Genomic DNA, 21,692 nt, shown 5'->3' on the forward strand with positions numbered 1-21,692 from the left:
TCAATATGCTGACTTGTTAGATTTTGTGGAAATCTCTACTGTGATGGAAATATACTCTCACCAATAGTCTTACAACACGTCACCTAATCTAGACTTGACACACGTCGCCTATAACAGAGTTCAGTGATCGCGCACAGCAATTTATGACAGTCATAGTACTCTTACAAAGGTAATTAATCTCACTGTATAAAACACGTACTCCTACATATTTCTCATACATTGCTTAGGACATTTTAAACCACATATGTGTTATCGTTTGTCATCAGCATCTCTTTGAGTTGTCTAACTTAGAGAAGATCATACGGAATTTTGTATATGGGGACTGTTGCATTGTTTATTTCAAATTGTTTATAGAAAATTTAGAATTGTTTTCCAATACAATAAAATATGTAGAATTTACCCTTTAAAAGCGAAGCAGCTCTGTATTGTTCTGGCTTATAATAGAGGAAATGCTCCAAAGTATTTACTATAGGTAATAGGTAATTAAATTAGTTATTTTTAGTAGTCCTTATTTTATATAATGTGTTCAAATATTTACATCATTCATATTGAGGTTATATATAAATCTTCTACATTAGTTATCAATAGATTTTATTTTTCCAAAAAAAATGTGTATTAAGTCTTTATGTTATTGTATTTCTTGTCACATATAATCAAGAGTTTAACAATACTTTCATTTTTTAAATTAAACTAATATAGGGTAAAATCACTTGTACGCTCTGTATTTTGCAATACAACACAAAATAAATGACAATATCCACTTAATCAGACTTCTCACATTTTAGAAAAATCCTGTCGTCACATTTTAGAAAATCCTATTCTCACATTTTAGAAAATCCTATTCTCTCATTATAGAAAATCCTGTTGTCACAATTTAGAAAATCCTGTTGTCACAATTTAGAAAATCCTGTTGTCACAATTTAGAAAATCCTGTTGTCACATTTTAGAGAATCTTGTTTTCCACATTTTAGAAAATCGTGTTGTCTAATTTTAGAAAATCCTGTTGTCACAATTTAGAAAATCCTGTCCTCACCTTTTAGAAAATCGTGTTGTCACATTTTAGAAAATCGTGGTTGTCACATTTTAGAAAATCCTGTCCTCACATTTTAGAAAATCGTGTTGTCCCATTTTAGAACATCGTGTTGTCACATTTTAGAAAATCCTGTTGTCACAATTTAGAAAATCCTGTCCTCACATTTTAGAAAATCGTATTAACACATTTTATAAAATCGTGTTATCACATTTTAGAAAATCCTATTCTCACGTTTTAGAAAATTCTGTCCTCACATTTTCGAAAATCCTATTCTTACATTTTAGAAAATCCCATTCTTACATTTTAGAAAATCCCATTCTTACATTTTAGAAAATCCTACTCACACTTTTTAGAAAATCCTGTAGTCACATTTTAGAAAATCCTATTTTCACATTTTACAAAATCGTGTTCTCACATTTAAGAAAATCCCGTTGCTAATTCAGACGCCTCCTTTTTTTTTGCCCACAGGTTAGAGGGCCCCGCCTTGAAATGCAGCTGTGATCAAGATGTCTGTCATTAGTGCCTGATGGGGATTCAGAACGCACCGGCAGACATCCTCTCCTTCCCCAGAGATTGTGTTTGTCGCTGCCCAGGGAGACGCAACGACAACGAAGAGAACTGCCGTCGAGATTTTAATGTCCCTGGGAGACGAAGCCGTCGTCTGCTCTCTTCGAAATGGATCAGCACGGCAATCAGGATTACGTCGAGTCCTCGGGAACGGGGGTGATGGTGTGCAACCTACCCTTGCTTTTCACCCGGGGATATCCTTCGTCCCTGCAACATATGAAGCTAGTAAGGACACGCCAAGCGGTGTGGTTGTTGTTTTATATCGTGGGATTTGTGCAATTTATTTGATCAACATTTCGAAAATATTGCAGCGTTTTCTTCATGTGATTTCATAATCTTTTAGATGTGACATTAAATGTCAATAGATCTTGTGCTTGTTTTACTGTACTGTCTTTCATAGTTTTTTTCGTTTTTATTTGTTCTCTATTTTTTTCCACAACCTTTCAGCTACGTTTTAACTCATGAGATTTATTCATATATCATGGGGTTTGTGCAGTTATTTTGATCATTTCTAAAATATTACAGAGTTTTTTTTATGTGATTTCATGATCTGTTTTAATAATTACGACAAAAATAGTAAATCTTGTGTTTATTCGACTGTATTATCTTGTATAGTTTTTTTTTTCTAAAGTTTTCATAGTCTTTGTGTTTCAACGCATATGAATTATTCATACATTCTCACTGAATGTAGGTATGGAAAAAAGAATCTAGTGATCTTCCCTAAAAGACATTAATATACCCCTAAATCTGCCGTGAACGGTGTATAATCTGTTGTAATGTTATTGGCAACTCGATTATGAAAACTGAATTAAATCCTAAAGACATTTAATGATTTTATTTTTTTTTTTTGATATTTCAACGTTTAATCAATTCCTAAGACATTTATGATTTTATTTTTGTGATATTTCAACGTTTAATCAATTCCTAAGACATTTGATGTTTTTTTTGTTATATTTCAACTTTTAATCAACTCCTAAGACATTTAATCGTTTTATTATTTTGATATTTCAATGTTTAGTCAATTCCTAGGACATTTAATGATTTATTTTTGTGATATTTCAACGTTTAATCAATTCCTAAGACATTTGATGTTTTTTATTATTTTAAACGTTTAATCAATTCCTAAGACATTTAATGATTTTATTTTTGTGATATTTCAATGTTTAATCAATTCTTAAGACATTTAGTGAATTTATTTTTATGGTATTTCAACTTTTAATCAAATCCTAAGACATTTAATGGTATTATTTTGATAGTTCAACTTTTAGTCAATTCCTAAGATATTTAATGTTTTTGTTTTTGCGACGTTTTAATTTCTAATTTACAACCTGTAGGCACTTATTTCGTTAAGATAAGGATCTGTGTTACCTCTCCATATATCATTAGATCTTCACAGGAGTTTAGCAATGTCCCTGTCCCTATTTGAAAATTGATTAGTAATACCCATTATTGCCAGTGAAAAATAGCCTTTCCCAGTCTTACCGCCCGGTCATTTAAAATCCTTCTTTTATTTCCTTGTAGGATGAGCTTGAAGACTTCGTGCCCTTCATGGTACGATGCAGCCTGGGCGAGAGAACCCCGTGCCATGGTCCCATCTACCAAGGCCAGCATGGTGGCCCCGGAAGCTTCCATTTCGCATGCCCCTCCGGAAGTACCCCTACAGCTAAAATGGCAGCCCTGGTAAGTTCAGAGTTTCTTTTGGTAATCTGTCCCGGTTCTTACAGGGTTGTTTTGTGGTCTGGAAATGGCTTTGACCATTTTCTTGCCTCAGTTGAAATGTTCGAACCATTTTCTTGCACAGTTGAAAATGCTTGGACCATTTTCTTGCATGGTTGAAAAATGCTCGGACCATTTTCTTGCATGGTTTGAAAATGCTCGGACCATTTTCTTGCACAGCTGAAAATTTTCGGACCATTTCTTGCACAGATAAAAATGTTCTGACCATTTTCTTGCAGAGTTGAAAATTTTCTGACCATTTTCTTGTAGAGTTTGAAAATACTCCGACCATTTTCTTGCACAATTGAAAATGCTGTCCGACCATTTTCTTGCACAGCTGTAAATGCTCCGACCATTTCTTGCACAGCTGTAAATGCTCCGACCATTTTCTTGCACAGCTGAAAGTGCTCCGACCATTTTCTTGCACAGCTGAAGTGCTCCGACCATTTTCTTGCACAGCTGAAAGTGCTCCGACCATTTTCTCGCACAACTGAAAATGTTCCGACCATTTTCTTGCACAGTTTGAAAATGGGTTGGTCCAGTCATAAGTCCCTTGAAATGGCCTCGCCTTTTTTTTCTTCTTTTGAATTCTCAAAACGTTCAATCAGACGTGCAAACGTTTTGCCGTGCTCCGGTTCAACAGTAATTTCCGAGGCCCTTATATCCCATTATCATGAGAGATCTCATTTTATTTGCTCTTTATGATGTGTTCCGTAACTTGTTTGCTGGAAACTATAAAGACCTTGCGAGGGGAATTACCTAGGTGGTTATTGGAGTTTTTATAGATCTGGAAATCCATAGTTCTATAGAAGTATAATGTTTATAAGTCTCTTCTCTCTCTCTCTCTCTCTCTCTCTCTCTCTCTCTCTATTTCTAGTATTTTAAAACTAAAGGTTTAAGAATTTCAACTCTCTCTCTCTCTCTCTCTCTCTCTCTCTCTCTCTCTCTAGTATTTTAAAAACTAAAGGTTTAAGAATTTCAAACTCTCTCTCTCTCCTCTCTCTCTCTCTCTCTCCCCGTTTTTAGGAAACTAAATTTCTAGTATTGTAAAACTAAAGGTTTAAGAATTCAATCTCTCTCTCTCTCTCTCTCTCTCTCTCTCTCTCCTCTCTTTAGGAATCTAAATTTATAGTATTGTAAGACTAAAGGTTTAAGAATTTCAATCTCTCTCTCTCTCTCTCTCTCTCTCTCTCTCTCGGAATCTAAATTTATAGTATTGTAAAACTAAAGGTTTAAGAATTTCTATTTCTCTCTCTCTCTCTCTCTCTCTCTTCTCTCTCTCGGAATCTAAATTTATAGTATTGTAAAACTGAAGGTTTAAGAATTTCAATCTCTCTCTCTCTCTCTCTCTCTCTCTCTCAAACTAAATTTCTAGTATTGTAAAACTGAAGGTTTAAGAATTTCAATCTCTCTCTCTCTCTCTCTCTCTCTCTCTCTCTCTAAATTTAGTGTTGTAAAACTATAGGTTTAAGAATATAAACTCTCTCTCTCTCTCTCTCTCTCTCTCTCTCTCACTAAATTTATAGTGTTGTAAAACTAAAGGTTTAAGAATATAAACTCTCTCTCTCTCTCTCTCTCTCTCTCTCTCTCACACTAAATTTAGTGTTGTAAAACTATAAGTTTAAGAATATAAATTCTCTCTCTCTCTCTCTCTCTCTCTCTCTCTCTCGTAGAACTCCCATTTCATATTGTATTAGCCTGCCTGTTACCAGTGTCGTTTAGTGTTCTCGCCGGGAAATCTTTATTGATTATGCAAGTTGTTTCGACTTTTAAACTATTGATTGTTTCCTATGAGATGAATCTCAGTGGGTTTTTTTTTCACTGAATCTTTTTTATATAAAGATTTATGCAGGCACACTCGTGTTCAGTGACAGAGATGAATATACTTGGTATTAATCTTTATATCAATGATGATTGTAACAGTGATCGTATACCAGTATTATTATTATTATTATTATTATTATTATTATTATTATTATTTAAGTTGTAAAAGCAAGATGCTACAAGCCTAAGGGCTCCAACGGAAAAATAGCCCAGTGAGGAAAGGAAATAAGGAAATAAATAAACGATATGAGAAGTAATGAACAATTAAAATACATTTTAAAAACATTAACAACATTGAAACAATTATTTCATATATAAACTATAGAGAGACTTAAATTATTATATTTTAAAAACATTAACAACATTAAAACAGATATTTCATATATAAACAATAGAGAGACTTATGCCAACCTGTTCAACATAAAAACATTCGCTGCAAGTTTGAACTTTTGAAGTTTCACTGATTCAACTACCTGATTAGGAAGATTATTCCACAACTTGGTCACAGCTGGAATAAAACTTTTAGAGTATTGTGTAGTATTCTAGCAATTATTATTATTATTATTATTATTATTATTATTATTATTATTATTATTATATTTTGTATGTCATTACTTTCCGAACATGTAAAAGAGAATATGCTTGCTAAAGTCTTATTTTTGCAGTGAAAAGTAAGAGATTATTAATCTATGTAAGGTCATAATCTGCAATTTTTTTTTTTTTTATTAATGATGCAATTATAATGTAATGTCATCGACTACTACTCCTACTAATATTACTATTACTACTCATACTGCTATCACTACTCACTAATATTACCACTACTAAAAATGCAAATTCCACTTTCTAACCCCTAGTCTTCCTTTGACCCAGGTTGACCTAGTGCACCGGTGCTACTCGTTCCACGGCTGCGACTACTTGCTGCAGTTTTGCTCCTCCCTCTTGGAGGACATGCCCCGGACCGGGCACCGGTTCAACGACAACCGGGACGGCACCACGTCCATGTACCACGGCACCACCGGGAAACTACTGGTGACTTTCAGGAACGAGAATAGGGTGAGTACTACACGTATTCTATTTAGTTGGTCAGTACATTGTAATTGTTCAGTGGCTATTTTCCTCTTGGTGAGGGTAGAAGAGATTCTTTATCTATGGTAAGTAGCTCTTCTAGGAGAAGGACACTCCCAAAATCAAACCATTGTTCTCCAGTCTTGGGTAGTGCCGTACCATCTGTACCATGGTCTTCCACTGTTTTGGGTTAGAGTTCTCTTGCTTGAGGGTACACTCGTGCACATTATTCCATCTAATTTCTCCTCTTGTTATTTTTTATATTTTATATATTAGATATTTATTTTAATGTTACTCTTCCTAGAATATTTTATTTTCACATGTTTCCTTTCCTCACTGGGCTATTTTTCCTGTTAAAGCCCCTGGGCTAATAGCATCCCGCTTTTCCAACTAGGGTTTTAGCTTAGCAAGTAATGATACTAATATTGTAGGTACTGATAAAGGTGATGTTTTGGTGAATTAGGAAGGACCAGGTTATTACTTTTTGTATGGGGTGGAGCTCATTGGGGGAGGGGTTGAATTGAGTGAACCTTGTGAGTACCAGGTGGGGTTGCATATTGTTTTCAGGGGTTTTTAGCTAGATGGAATATCGAGAGAGAGAGAGAGAGAGAGAGAGAGAGAGAGAGAGAGAGAGAGTTGGTTATCGGTTCAAAATAATGAATAGAATAGATGTGTTCAGTGTGGTTGTATGGGTGTCTACTGTATGCTGTTTGGGGGGGGGGTAATATTCTACGCTCCCTGCGTAATTTTTTACTCGTGTAGTATTTATATGTTAGCATGTGTGCTTATCTACATACTGCACTTTCATACTAAAGCATACATATGTTTAATATGAATATATATATATATATATATATATACATTGTGTATATATATATATATACATTGTGTATATATATATATATATACATTGTGTATATATATATATATATATTGTGTATGTATATATATATATATATGTATGTATATATATATATATATATATGTATGTATATATATATATATATATATACACAGTATATATAGATATATATATACACACACGCGCAGAATGATAGCTCACATATAATAAAATCTGCCATCAAGTTCTTTATGACGCAGTTAGCGTCGGCCAATTCTCACCAACAACGGGAAATGAGTAGGGTCACGTGCACGTCCGGGATAGAGAAAAACTGTCCTGTATATGGGAATGTACGTTATTTCGACTAGTTTTATTTAATCACGCTGCAGCTTCCATTATATTGGGAAAGTTTTGGTGTAAAAAAACTGGCTTAATGTACTGTATATGAAGTGTTTAATTTAATGTTGTTACTGTTCTTGAAATATTTTATTTTGATTGTTCATTATTTTTCTTGTAGTTTATTTCCCCTCTCGGCTATTTTTTTCCTCGTCGTAGCCCCTGTTTCTTATTAAGGTTGTAGCTTAGCTACTACTACTACTACTACTACTACTACTACTACTACTACTTATTTTAGTGTTGTTACTGTTAATGAAATATATTTGATTGTTAATTACTTGTCTTATTTTCTTGTTTTCTCTCCTCACTGGGATATTTTCCCTGTTGGAGCCCTTGGGCTTATAGCATCCTGCTTTTCCAACTAGGGTTTAGCTTAGCGAGTAATAATAATAATGATAATAATAATAATTAGTTTATTTTGGTGCAGCTTCCTGTCTATGGCTTCTCCATATCTTTATTAGTTGTTATTGTTATTATTAATATCTAAGTTTCAACCCGAGTTGGAAAAGCAAGATGCTATAAGCCCAAGGTCTCCAAGAGGGAAAATTAGTCCAGTGAGGAAAGGAAATAAGGAAATGATAATAGTAATATTTGAGATATTGTCATTCAGTCTTCACTATAAGCGATGAGCATACGTTGAATTGTATTTTCATGGAATTAAAAAAAAGAAAAAAGAAGAAGAAGAAATAAAATGCACAATGGAATCGGAAGCTGTTTGATTCACCTGGTTTGGTTACCAGCACTGAAGCATTTTATCAAATTGAATTTTCACAGTTTAACATTTGAGGTGTGTGGATATGAAAATTTATTGCCCCCCCCCCGTTTTTTTTTTTTTTTAATTTTTTTTTTTTTTTTTTAGTAAAGTGAGCTACTACTTCACTACATGCCAGGGAGTTATATTATTATTATTATTATTATTATTATTATTATTATTAGTAGTAGTAGTAGTAGTAGTAGTAGTAGTTGCTAAGCTACAACCCTTGTTGGAAAAGCAGAATGCTGTAAGCCCAGGGGCTCCAACAGGGAAAATAGCCCAGAGAGGAAAGGAAACCAAGGAAAAATAAAATATTTTATGAACAGTAGCAACATTAAAATAGATATTTTCTATGTAAACTATAAAAACGTTAACAAAACAATAGGAAGAGAAATAAGATAGAATAGTGTGCCCAAGTGTACCCCAAGCAATAGAACTCTTAACCCAAGACAGTGGAAAACTAAGGTACAGAGGACGAGGAGAGTTGAGCATGACCGGAAATAGATATATATTATATATATACAGACACAAACGCGCGCACACGCACACACACTCACACACACACACATATATATATATATATATATATATTTTATATATATATATATATGTACATATGTATAAATGTAATATATATATATATATATATACACACATATATATACGTAATATATATATATATATATATATACACACATATATATACGTAATATATATATATATATATATATATAAAGGGAGATAATTTCAAACTTTTATACGCAGTCACTGAAGATGCACGGTTTAGGTATAGCATGGTGTACTTGTATTTGCACTGTTAATAATTTATTAATGTCCGTTATTTTCCTGTTGTGATTGGAATCAACCACCCAATGAGAGAGAGAGAGAGAGAGAGAGAGAGAGAGAATGCCTGTCCTTGCCCCTAAGTAAACGCTCAACGCAAGAGGCACTTCCCCTGATATACGGCATGAATGAAATAATGAACGACAGAGTTGTTTGTATGCCAGTGAAGACTGAAAAAGGAGACTACTGTTCATTCGGTGTACGAGACTCTCTCTCTCTCTCTCTCCCCCCCCCCCCCCGACTTCCCTCCGTCAGTCAACCCGAGTCGGACCAGCCAGCGAAGGAGAATGAAATCATGTAACTTGGACGGACAGCAACGAGCGAACGTTTCATCCCAGCTGTTTGTTACGCAACTGGTTCGCTGTAGTGAGTGCGTATATGACCAACACGCGCGGTGTGGGAGAAAGGGGGAGATTAAGGGAGTAATGGAGGGAGGGAGGGAGAGAGGGAGTTGCAGGGTGATGATGGCGAGTATTAAGGGAGAAACCGGGCTCGCTTCCTCTCTGTAGTCGGTTGGACACGCCGTCGATGGTGGCTCAGAACACATTGGCCAGTCAACTTTTATAGTTCACGTTTTCTTGCGGCTCTCTCTCGCTCTCCCTCTCTCCCTCTGCACTCACTAGCCATGCCGTCTGTGGAGGTGCGTGGTGATGGGGTTGCTGGTGCTCCTTGCACCTACCGCTTCTCTCTCTGCTCCTATTTTTCCCACATGCAAAGCGGACAACTTTCGCCTTGGTTGAGTATGTGCAAAATCAGCGTTTTTACGCCGACTTACTATATCTGCGGAGGCATTTATACAGGAGGGAGCTTCGGTGTGGTCAGGGTCCTTTTGATTACTGGTTGCCGCTTGAGGGGGAGAGTGCTTCTCCCTCTCTCGGCCCCTTTTCGTCCCCCTGAACTGGCCAGGATTGCTCCCCCGCCGGTGAACTTCGAATCGCGCGCGTTTTTCAACGTGGTCATCGTCATCCCTCATCGGCACGGGATAAATCTGGTGTCCTTAGCCGTGCCTAGGCTGTCGTGCACCGTGTCTCGTTGTCCTAGAAGGTTCCATCCCGCCACAGAGGGACGTCTCTCCATGTCGCGAAGGCAACAAGGCCTCCAGGCCATAGGGGGAACCATCTCGAGGGCGTCAGTAACTTCGACACACCTGTTTGTCCGTTGGCGGAAGCTTGTGGTTCGCCCGAAGAGAATCCAAGGCAGCGCTCGCAATCGGACGAGGTTTTCCCATGCCTCCAATCATGGCAGCTTCAGAAGGGAGATTCGAGGAGCCCGCCGGTCTGCTGGTGGCCGTTTCGGCAATCGCTACAGAAGCGGGATCAACGCCGTCCTCGGAGACTTTTACGGCGGGAAGAACCGTGGGAAAGATCTGCTCGCTGGTGTCCTTGCAATGGGGAGGAGGAGTTGCTGCCCGTTCCCGTTGGACTCTGCTGTGTCCTCGTGTTGCATCGTGCGTCTTACCGTCTGTGCAAGGTTTTACATAACGTTTTTTTTCTTATCCAACGCACGCTTTTAGTCTAAATTAGGTTTTGTATTTTGTACACACGCCACCTCGTATTTACACTTTGCAGTAATTTATGTATAGACAATTTTATTCAACTTTTTTTTTTTTTTTAAGAATTCGTCAATGTTAAGCTCGTCATAGGGATCTTGCGAGATACTTATCATCATTATCATTATTTTAGAGAGGAGACATTATTTTACATATTAATTTATAACGATTTTTTTCTGAGGACTATTTTCCTCTATTCGCTTGGCTCGATCACGAGTCTTATCACTTTACTAATGTTAATGAACAGGATATTATGTAAACAGTTGAAATGTAAATTGATACTGCCATACCAACTCTGGATTGAATGGCTATAGGACGGTTATTATCTATATGTTAGATTTTACAAAAAGTACAAGGGGGTGTACTGCTTGCCTCTATCAATAGCATGACCTATATAGAACAAATTATGCCATGCTTTCCTGAAGTAAATTCCACCAATTCAGCCATTATTATTGTTCCTTATCTCTATAGACTGTCAGGTGCATACTTTTTTTTTTTTATTTATTTATTTATTTTTTTTTTTTTTACTGCTGTTTTTCCACAGCAGGGGAACCCCACTCTCTACAGGACCTCCACTGTCATTTTATCATGTTCGTTCTGTTAAAGTAGTTGCATAGTCGACATTATTTATCAACTGTTATGATTCCAATAGCTTACTAAATGCTAAAGCATCAGGATTTGATGCGTCATCTATCCAAAAGTTTGAAGTCTCTACAAGTAACTAATTAATTTTTCTCCACGAGAATCATGAAAATTAGTTCATTGAATTCTTGAAAAATACTGGCATTTGTTCTCGGAGGTTTGTGAACTGTTATCATGATTTTTTTTTCTTTCTTTGCGTAAAGTTTGTCTCACACATATCCTGTATGACTTAATTCAGCCGATCACATCTGTGTCAGCTCGGCTGAATTAAGTTATACTGGAAATTGTTCAAAAATTGATTTTAAATTTAAAAATTCATTTCTATATATTCAAAGCTTTACACTAGTTCGTTTTAACGTTTTGAGATTTGAGTAACTTTTATGAATGAAAGAGCCCGACACCCCCTCCAGACCTACCCTCTCTCGGAATGTGCAATGTTTGTGAAAGGGTGTGTGTGTGTGTGTGTGATTTCAGTGATCTTAGCCTTTTCCAAGTTATTTAACCATGTTTCCGATAGTGCTTGTATGTCCAAATATTTCCCATTTATCAATTCTCGAATTTGAATAGTTTTATAACCCACAGATTATATATTTACATAGCCACAGTTTACGACGTTCTTAGCCTAGTTTTGATTTGAAGAATAGCTTGATTACTGGTACAGCCTGTGTTACTGTAGTGATTGTATTGCGAAGGCAATACACCGAAACACATTTTACTTACTTTGATGGCTGCTTTTCTGGTCACATACAGCAGGGGAACCCCACTCTCTATGGGACCTCCACTGTCGTTTTACCTTGTTCGTTCAGAGTATTTAATATTTCATATCACATATTGTTCATTTACTGTTAAATTGTCACTGTCAAAAGACTCATGAAATAAGAAAGTCTTCAGTTTCCTCTTGAAAGCCTTAATGTCTTCAATCATTCGGATGTTTCGTGGGAGCTTATTATATAGTCTCGGGGCCGCATATTTAAAGGCTCTGGAGCCTAAAGTAGACATATATCTAGGTTCCAACAGTTTGAAGCCATCTTTTAATTAGTTTTGAATGTTTCTTAGTATGAAATTGGCAATCGTTTACATGTTTTGTTATTTGAATAAATTTATAATGAAAATAAAACCGTGTAAAGACGAAGTATTTAAGAATCAACTTTTAAAGAAATTATTCGGTTATAAAGAACATTCTTATGTATCGATTGATTTACTGTTATTGTAAAGTTTGTAGCGTGATGAAAAGTTGCTTGTTTGAAATTCAAGAAAATTTTCAAGTTTGGCATTCTAGGAAACAATTTACGTTTGAAATTAATATAAATTAAAGATTTTCAAGTTTGGCATTCAAGAAAACAAATTTACGTTTGAAATTCATATAAATTCAAGAAAAGTTTCAAGTTTGTGATTTAAAAAATTTTACCTTTTAGTTAGAGAAAATTTTCAAGGTTGAAATTGAAAGAAAATTTTAACAATTGAACATAAAAGAAAGTGAAATATTAATTACCATGAAAAATTAATTCATGCATTTTAAAAGGCTCTCCTTTGGGAAAGTTCTACAAAGTTTGAAATATAAAGTTTTTTTTATTATCATCATCATCATCAACCACATGTACCGATAACAAAAAAAAAAAATATTTATTTTTATTATTAGTTATTATTATATTATTATTATATTATTATTATATTGTTATCCACATGTACCAATGACAAACAGAAATAAATTTTTATTATTTTTATGATTATTTATTATTATTATTATTATTATTATTATTATTATTATTATTATTATTATCTTTATTATTATCCACATGTACCAATAACAAACAGAAATAAATTTTTATTATTTTTATGATTATTATTATTATTATTACAAGCTAAGCTACAACCTTATTTAGAAAAGTAGGATACTATAAGTCCAAGGGGTCCAACGGGAAAAATAGCCCACTGAGGATAAGAAACAAGAAAGTAAACCACTAGTGAAATAATGACCAAATTAAATATTTCAAGAACAGTGAACCCATTAGATATTTCATATATAGATTTAAAAAAAAAGCTTAAGAAACTAGATAGAATAGTGTGCTCGAGTGTACCTTCAAGCAAGAGAGAACTCTGAACACTTTCATAACCTTTTATGTTTAATTATTTTTAAACGAAAGTTGAAATTGTTCTCAACTAAGATAACGTAGTGTTTTATTTTTGCTATAGAAGATATAGACAAGTAGAGTTGAAATTTATCATGAGGTAAAATAATGAAATTGATCCTTTAGATAATAAAAATACCATATATATATATATATATATATACTATATATATATTTAATATAATTGGTGTATAATATAGGGAAAGAATTTGTCTTAAACTTACAAATGTTGTTTACCAGATGATATTCGATTTGAATTTTTTTCTATTTTAATTGTGGTATTAAGGTTTACCTCGCATCTTTGAAGATACCGACAGTGATTTTTACCTTTTTAGCAGCATATTTTGAGTGACGCAATGCATTCATAGGTACATTTGGTAATACAACATTGAGTATGGTATTACTGAAACGTGTAATTGGATTAAAAAGGTTTGTCTCGTATGTTATCTTACGAAAGCGGTGTGGCTGTTTTTTATAAGTTGCCAAATGGTGTGATTGGTTTTATAGGTTGAAGTGATACCAAATGGTGTGGGTGTATGGGTATGGTTGATTAATTTGCATTATACAACGCAGAATGGCCTTTGATGCCCCAGTGCTTAGCTTGAGGTCTAAATTTTATAATCCTATCGGTATGACACTGTGTCTTGGGGAGGGTGAAAGGACCCAATAACTTGTTACTATCCCAGGGAAATCCTCCCATGGGTGGGGGGGGGGGGTTTAACTTTTTGTCTCAGGGAAATATTCCGGAAGGGGGATGGGATGTTGATGTCATCGGTGTACCTTTGTCTGTACACTTAGGCCGGGAGCACACTAGCGACTCTGTGGCACCACAAAGCCACAGCATCGTGTGGCGGGGATGTGGTCTCCCGTAGGTTTCCATTGTTTTCAAGTTTTGCCGCGCAAACTAGCGACTGTGGCTCTCTGTCGCTCATCCCCGCCACAGGCGTGGCGTGGCTTTGAAAACAATGGAAACCTACTTTGGGAGACCACATCCCCGCCACACGATGCTGTGGCTTTGTGGCGCCACAGAGTCGCTAGTGTGCTCCCGGCCTAAGGCCTTAGAGTGGGCCTTTGCAGCGTTCCTTCGGCCCCTAGCTGCATTTAACTTATCATCATCATCTTTACATTCAATACTTCTCTTCTTCCGTCTTGCCTTCCAACATAATCTTAGCATTTTTACCTCATAGTGTAACTAGAGGGATTGCCTTAGGAAAAGGAGTCAAAAGCAGCTATTGGGTTTTTTTCTTTTTTATGAAACCAGTGTACGTGACCCGTAAAACATGATGGCTTAATATTTAGATGGGTATGCACGCTCGCACGCAAATTTTACCTATTCCACCATCTCCCCCCTTTCCTAACTACAACCCCTCTCTCCAGGGTATGACTACTCCCTCTCCCCCTACCCGAAGGACTGGGAGAGACCATGTAGTTATACGAATGCAATGCAATTGATCTTGACCGGCAAATAATATATATATATAATATATATATGTATATATATATATATATATATAGAGAGAGAGAGAGAGAGAGAGAGAGAGAGAGAGAGAGAGAGACTTACTTTTCATTTTATTGGGAGATTATATTGTATAGGTTATTCATTTTAATTACTATTATTTTATTTTAATGCAAAATATGTCGGTAGGTGTTATTCGTAAAGGCTTCTTTAAAAACAAAAGATTGTAATTATTTTAGTCTGAGAGGATTTTTAACAGAAAATAGCCCAGTGAGGAAAGGAAACAAGGAAAAATAAAGTATTTAAGAACAATAACATTGAAATAAATATTTCATATATAAACTATGAAAACTTCAACAAAACAAGTGGAAATAGTGTGCCCGATTGTACCCTCTAGCAAGACAACTCCCCCTCAAGACAATGGTACAAAGGCTATGACACATACCCCAAGACTAGAGAATAATGGTTTGAGTTTGGAGTATCCTTCTCCTAGAAGAGCTGCTTATCAAAGCTAAAGAGTCTCTTCTATCCATACCAAGAGGAGAGTAACCACTGAGCAATTACAGTGCGGTAGTTAACCCCGTGAACAAAGAAGTATTGTTTGGTAATCTCAGTGTTGTCAGGTGTATGAGGACAGAGGAGAATCTGTAAAGAATGTGCCAGACTATTCCGTGTATGTGTAGGCAAAGGGATAGTGAACCGTAACCAGAGAGGATCTAATGTAATACTGACTGGCCGGTCAAAGGACCCGATAACTCTCTAGCGGTAGTATCTCAACGGGTGGCTGGTGCCTTGAATAACCCACTACCTGAGCTTATCTTTACATCATTGTGTATTTGTTATTTGCTATTGGAATTATCAGGGTCATTTTCAATGCTCCTTTATAAATCGTTGGCACCGAACGTTCATGAAGCATGCGTGAATTATGCATAGTTGTGTAAATATTTTGGGGAACTCGTGAATGTTGCGTCTGAAGACCAATGCTATGCTTTGCATTTGCAATCCTGGGTTTTAAGAAAAGATTCATATGCTCTAAAAAGATATAAAAAAGTAACGATTTTTGCGTTATTATAGTCAATATTTATCGGGGGTCAATTGTCGTAGGAGGAAATAGTCCTTGGTTTGGTTATTGTTTCGCTGAGGATTAACGTCCTAGACTCTCCCTTTCACCTGGTATGGCTACTCACTCATATATATATATATATATATATATATTTATATATATTTATCTATCTATCGCTATATGTATATATATATATATATATATATACTATTCTTTATTTAAAGAGGATGATGTAGAAGTTTTTACATGTTACATCTTAGGAAGAATCAGATCTAATTATTTTTGGGACCTTCCCTTTTAGTAAAAAGACGTTTGGCTGCTTTAGTGTAGCTTTCATCTCTTGAGCGGGATTTACACGATCGAACGGCTCGTCGAACCCGGTTGTCGAACCTGCTTGTCAAACGGTTCGAAGAAGTGGCGTCAGTCACAAAATGCCTAAGGTTTGTGGACAATGAATCACCGCCCACAAAAGTCAGGCGAGAATAGACTTATTTCGAACCGCTTGACAAACGTGTTCGACAACCAAATACCCTGATCACACGTTCGAACATCACTTCAAACACCTGTCTGTCGAACCGCATTCGATCGTGTAAACCCGGTGCTAGGTTTGAGCCGGTGAGATTGGTTCACGATTCCGGAAAGTGTTTTCAATGAGCGGCCAAGGTTACTCAAATTGTAAGTTCGCGTTTGGCAATTTTCCGTGACCCTTATTTTAGAGAGAATAGTGTTTCAAGCCCTTGCACGATAAGATAGACATTTTTAACGGTATTATAATGTTCGTGTTATTCAGAAAAGGCAAAATATGATGCATGGTATATCGGTTCCATCAAAAGTTGAACCTTGATTCGTTCAAAAGTTGAGCCTCTGTTCCATAAAAAATTTTAGCCTCTGTTCCATCAGAAGTTGAGCCTTGGTTCCATCAAAAGATGAGCTCTACTCTACGCTTAATCGTAATCTTAAACTTTTTATTTTGACTGAGTTCGCAGAGATGATGATGATGGTCTTTTGGTTTCCCCTTTCCGTCGGCCGTTACGTTTGAAAAAGTAATTCAAGACTTGATTTACACTCCTCCTCCTCCTCCCCCCCCCCCTCCTCCTCCTCCTCCCCCCTTCCTCCTCCTCCTCCTCCCTCATGACCCCCATTTCCCAACAGGTTTTGTAGGTCATGGGACGCAATTTACTTTCTTTCCTTATGCTTTGTCATTCTAATGCCACTTGAAAGCCACCCCCTTTAATTAGTTAGTTACTTCTAACCACAAAGTTTCTCCTTGAAGAATATGTGGTTTTATAGTATCACGATTCAAGGTTTTCTTATTGACAAAAAACTCTTCCGAGTAAGTCTTTGTTTTGAGTAGTTTAATCCTTGCGAATGGAATAGCTATCCAAATAGTTTGTTTGTATCTACGATAATTTCCTAATTACCAAAATAGCCCATTAAGTTCTCCTGCATCCAGCATACGGATGATCCTTCTCATCGCAGGTCCCTGTATACGTCGTTGTACTTGTACAGTATACAGGATGGTACGTGACGTCTTGAAGGTGTGCGCTTACTGTCTACTTTTCCCTGTATCGCCGTCCCTTTTAGTGGTGTCGCTGCTTTTGGGTGTAATATATTCAAACTATAAAGTTTAAAATTATGAATAGTGCTTTATCAAACAGAAAAGTTCCTTCAAGGGCAAGTTATTTTTTCTTGGTTATTTCCCTAACTTCATATTTGTTTACGCCCCCCCTCTCTCTCTCTCTCTCTCTCTCTCACACACAAATGTGTATACAGTATATATATATATATATATATATGTGTATATATATAGTATATATATATATATGTATATATATATATATATATATATTAATAGTTTGGACTTATTCCTATTTTTTATTTCATTTACCTTGTGGTTATCTTGTATCTGAGTATCACGTTCCCCTGTGATTTTTATGCATATATATATATATATATATATATATCAGCATTTGACACAATTGGTAGCCGTGGATAAAAAAAATTGCAATAGTCACAACCACCAATTCCATCCACAGAAACTTTCCTAATAAATTTTTACTCTATACTTACGCAAAGATGAGTCATCAACAGTACGTTAAACCAGCCTGAACAAGCTGCTGCCTCTTTCTTATCTTCCTTAATAGGAAGATTATTTAAAAAATCCCCTCGATACGTTTCGCCAGTCTCTCCAAATGACCAGACCATCTCGAAATAGCGGCACGCATTTCATCACTTACTAACCTTCCATATATCAGCCTTACTTTATGACACAGAATATGCTAAAAAGTCACGTTAACCGGTACAAGGGTTCAGTCTCATTCGGATTCAACAGTCATATTTTTTTTTTTTTTAACGGGGAGCTTGATTCAACACTCCACCTTAAGGAGTCCATTAACCTTTACGTATACCTGTACAGATCTGCCGGGCATATCGATTTAGGACTGTTTGTTCAGGTCTCCTGCGTAGCCCACCCCCCAAAAATTGCAAAGTTGTTCTCACTAACAGACTTATGCAGGCAGACCTGTGCGGGTGTACCTGAAGGTCAGTGACACCCCCCCCCCACCCCCCACATTTAAGTAGATATCCTTGGCTTTGCTTACAATATTCTGTCTCTTTTCTTCTCTCATCCTACCTCTATTATATTTTCACCCAAATCCTTGAAGGAATCGACTCATTCAATTATTTTAACATCTGTAATGACATTTATGTGGGTTCAAACATGTGTAATTATGTAAAAAAAAAAAAAAAAGGCTTTCCTGCGTTTTGCAATACTGCATTGAGACGAAGAGTGGAAGAAAAGCTTTAGAGGCCAGAAATGAGAATGGTGATGGGGGTTATGGGAATATCAATGCTTGAAAGATGGGACAAATTATGTAATTAGAAGAATGGTTGGCATAGTAAAGATTAGTGAGGTGATGAAAGAGTCACAACTGGCGTGGTCTGGACACGTGGTGAGAGTGGATGGTGGGGAGGGAGCCAGAGAAGTAGATGGCGAGATAAGTTGAAGGATGATATGGAGAGAAGAGGGTTGGTGGAAGAGGATGCATTTGAGAGGGCGCATCAGGCAACCGACCTCTTAACGTAGCGATAATGGTGGGTAAGAAGAAAATTGAGACAAGAATGAGAATGGTTTATCGCTCCTCTTTATTACATATCTGTCTCATTGTCGATGAATAACTATTCAACTTTTCCCCTTTTTATCTCTTTGTTGTCTTCCCTTCCCCTTCAGTTTCTTCCTGTGTGGCTTTCCACATTTATCTTTGCCTTTCTTGAATTTACCAAAATTAATTTGATATGAAAAATATGGATTAAATCTAAATGGAGTAGAATTGTGACGAATTTGGTGTCTTAGAATGATAATGATAATAATGTTAATGGGGGACATGGAAAATTGATGGTAATGATTGATTTATGAGTCACGTGCCCAAGTAGACTGACTGACTGACTGCATGGTGTTCTTATATCATTTGATGTCAGTCTTAGTCAGTGTCGTTTTGGATACATGACGGACGTTTATAGCAATGGTGTTTCAAATAGTTACTGCAGTTTGTAGTATTCACTTCTGGATGTTACTCATTTATTAAATGTTTTTTTTTTTTCTATGGTGTCACAGAAATCTTTCTTGAGCAGGATTTAAAAATACTCTTTAATTTTATTTATTTATTTTTTTTGTTATATTAACTAGGGGTAAAAATACCAATTAAATGTAAATTATTGTTGATATTGCTGTAATCTTTAACATGAAATACCCTTTATACCTGGCGATAAAAGAAAAGAAAAAAAAAAAACTGCAAGTATTACAGCAATATCAATTCTTTAATTTCAATTTTTCATCTTACTTCAATAGCTAAATTAGAAAAACAAAGATTATAGTTTTCTTTAATTCTTCTTGAACGTCCTTCTTTGATCATACAGATTTTTTTTTTAAAGTCTTCTCATACCGGAAATATATGTACGAAAATTAAGAAAACAAGTGAGTAACGAGTAATATGTAGAAATCAATACTGCAAACTTGAAATACCATCCTAAAGATCACCAGAGTGAATCAACTTCCTCACCCCCTTTTAAATTAATGGTGTCCTTCCATTTATAGTCGTAATGTTTCATCCCAAAACTTTCGTTCGCACCCAAGTGGCAATCTTTAGCCAAATTACCGCCCCGAAGAACACAGCCGCCTCATGCATCTATATATTTTATTTAGTAGCAGATCGATAGTCACGTTCACACTACAGAAAAAAGCGATATTCTGCGGTAATATCCGGCGTTTTAATGTCATGAACATCGATGGATTCAACCAACTCGTGATGCTGGTAATTGTTGGGGGAGATGGGAGGTGGGATGCTGGGAAAGTGTTACTGTAAAGAAAATGTTATTTTGATCGGAAACTTTAGAGACAGTAGTGGTAATTCATTCTCTCTCTCTCTCTCTCTCTCTCTCTCTCTCTCTCTCTCGTTAATCGTAATCATTAAAGCTTAGATAAAGATTCTCTCTCTCTCTTTCGCGTTAGTCATAATCATTAAAGCTTAGATAAGGATTCTCTCTCTCTCTCTCTCTCTCTCTCTCTCTCTCTCATGAAAAACATTTATTTTGGTTTCGTGATTAGAAATAGTATCTAATTACCTGTATGTACTGATTTAACTATAAAGGTTTAAAGGCCACTCATGAATGGCCGAGGCAAGGGACAAAGAGCAATGCCCTATAGATTGACCATGTATACATTTGATCAGCGCCCAAGTCCCCCCCCCCCCTCTCCACCCAAGCTAGGACTAAGGAGGGCCAGTCAATGGCTCCTGATGATTCAGCAGATAGAGCTATAAGCTCCCACAAATACCCCTCCATAGTTCTCAAGGATGGTGCGGTTGCAGCGACCAAAGCAACTAACGACTTTAAGTGGGAATCGAACCGCTGTCTGGTGTTCATCAGTCAGGGACGTACCACATCGGCCACCACAACCTACGGGTTGATTTTTCTTTGCTTCAGAAGTTCTCCCCTTTCGACATGATTAAATTACGGGCTTCTGTAGGCATTTCCTGCTGTTCCCTACAGCGTCTGTTAGGCCATTAGCTACACATGTATGTTTTCTCTGTAGTTTTCCTGTTCAATCTATTTCAACTTTCAACTTCGTAATGCAACTGCGGGATTCACCTTCAGCTGCAACGGGGTGATGAATAGCCTCCAGGACCCAAACGACGATATTCGGCCAAATTCAGGAATCTACTGTAAATTAGATTGAGGATAATTTTATTGGTATATATATATATATATATATATGCACATACATAATACAGTAACTAAAATTCCTTGGTTTCACTTTCAAAAGAAATCTTGGTAATAACCTTCGCCTATTCCCTTACATGTGCATAGATAAATAGACATGTATTATAGCACCCTTTTTATATTATTATTATTATTATTATTATTATTATTATAAAGAAGAAGTGGTGACCTTACGGCATCAGAGCACCTCTCTGTGTCTGCTTGTATATTTCAGGAGCAGGGTCACCGAAAGAGTTGCTGAACTAGGTCATAGAAGGATTAGGTGTAGTATTGCCACCTGGTCTCGATGGATTTGTGATGATGAATTATTTAGTTAAAGGTAAAAGTGTCTGGTTTCAGTTCCAATTTCATCAGAATAGATCCTAGAACATCAGCCGGGCAAGTCCAATACCCCACTGTGGTGCCCAACCACATCAGTGGCCTCCCCAGTAAACAGCTTAAATTCATGGTCCCGGCGTGCGATCGATCTGTTGCCATGCAAATGCTAGGCGAACACGTTACTGCAATATTAACCAGGAGACTGTGTTCTCTTGC

The 21,692-nt window shown here is 36.3% G+C and overlaps 1 protein-coding gene across 1 annotated transcript in view; it reads left to right on the forward strand.

Moving 5' to 3' along the window:
* Positions 1-21,692, forward strand: part of ova (ovaries absent) — a 132,239-nt gene that overhangs the window by 32,364 nt on the left and 78,183 nt on the right. The window contains exons 2-4 of the mRNA XM_068384390.1: positions 1,502-1,825; positions 3,122-3,280; positions 6,014-6,196. Coding sequence (XP_068240491.1) covers positions 1,709-1,825; positions 3,122-3,280; positions 6,014-6,196 — 459 coding nt within the window. The 5' untranslated portion in view covers positions 1,502-1,708. The remainder of the gene's footprint in view (positions 1-1,501; positions 1,826-3,121; positions 3,281-6,013; positions 6,197-21,692) is intronic.

Source organism: Palaemon carinicauda, chromosome 12, assembly GCF_036898095.1.
Source record: "Palaemon carinicauda isolate YSFRI2023 chromosome 12, ASM3689809v2, whole genome shotgun sequence".
In the NCBI taxonomy this organism is placed as follows: Eukaryota; Metazoa; Arthropoda; class Malacostraca; order Decapoda; family Palaemonidae; genus Palaemon; species Palaemon carinicauda.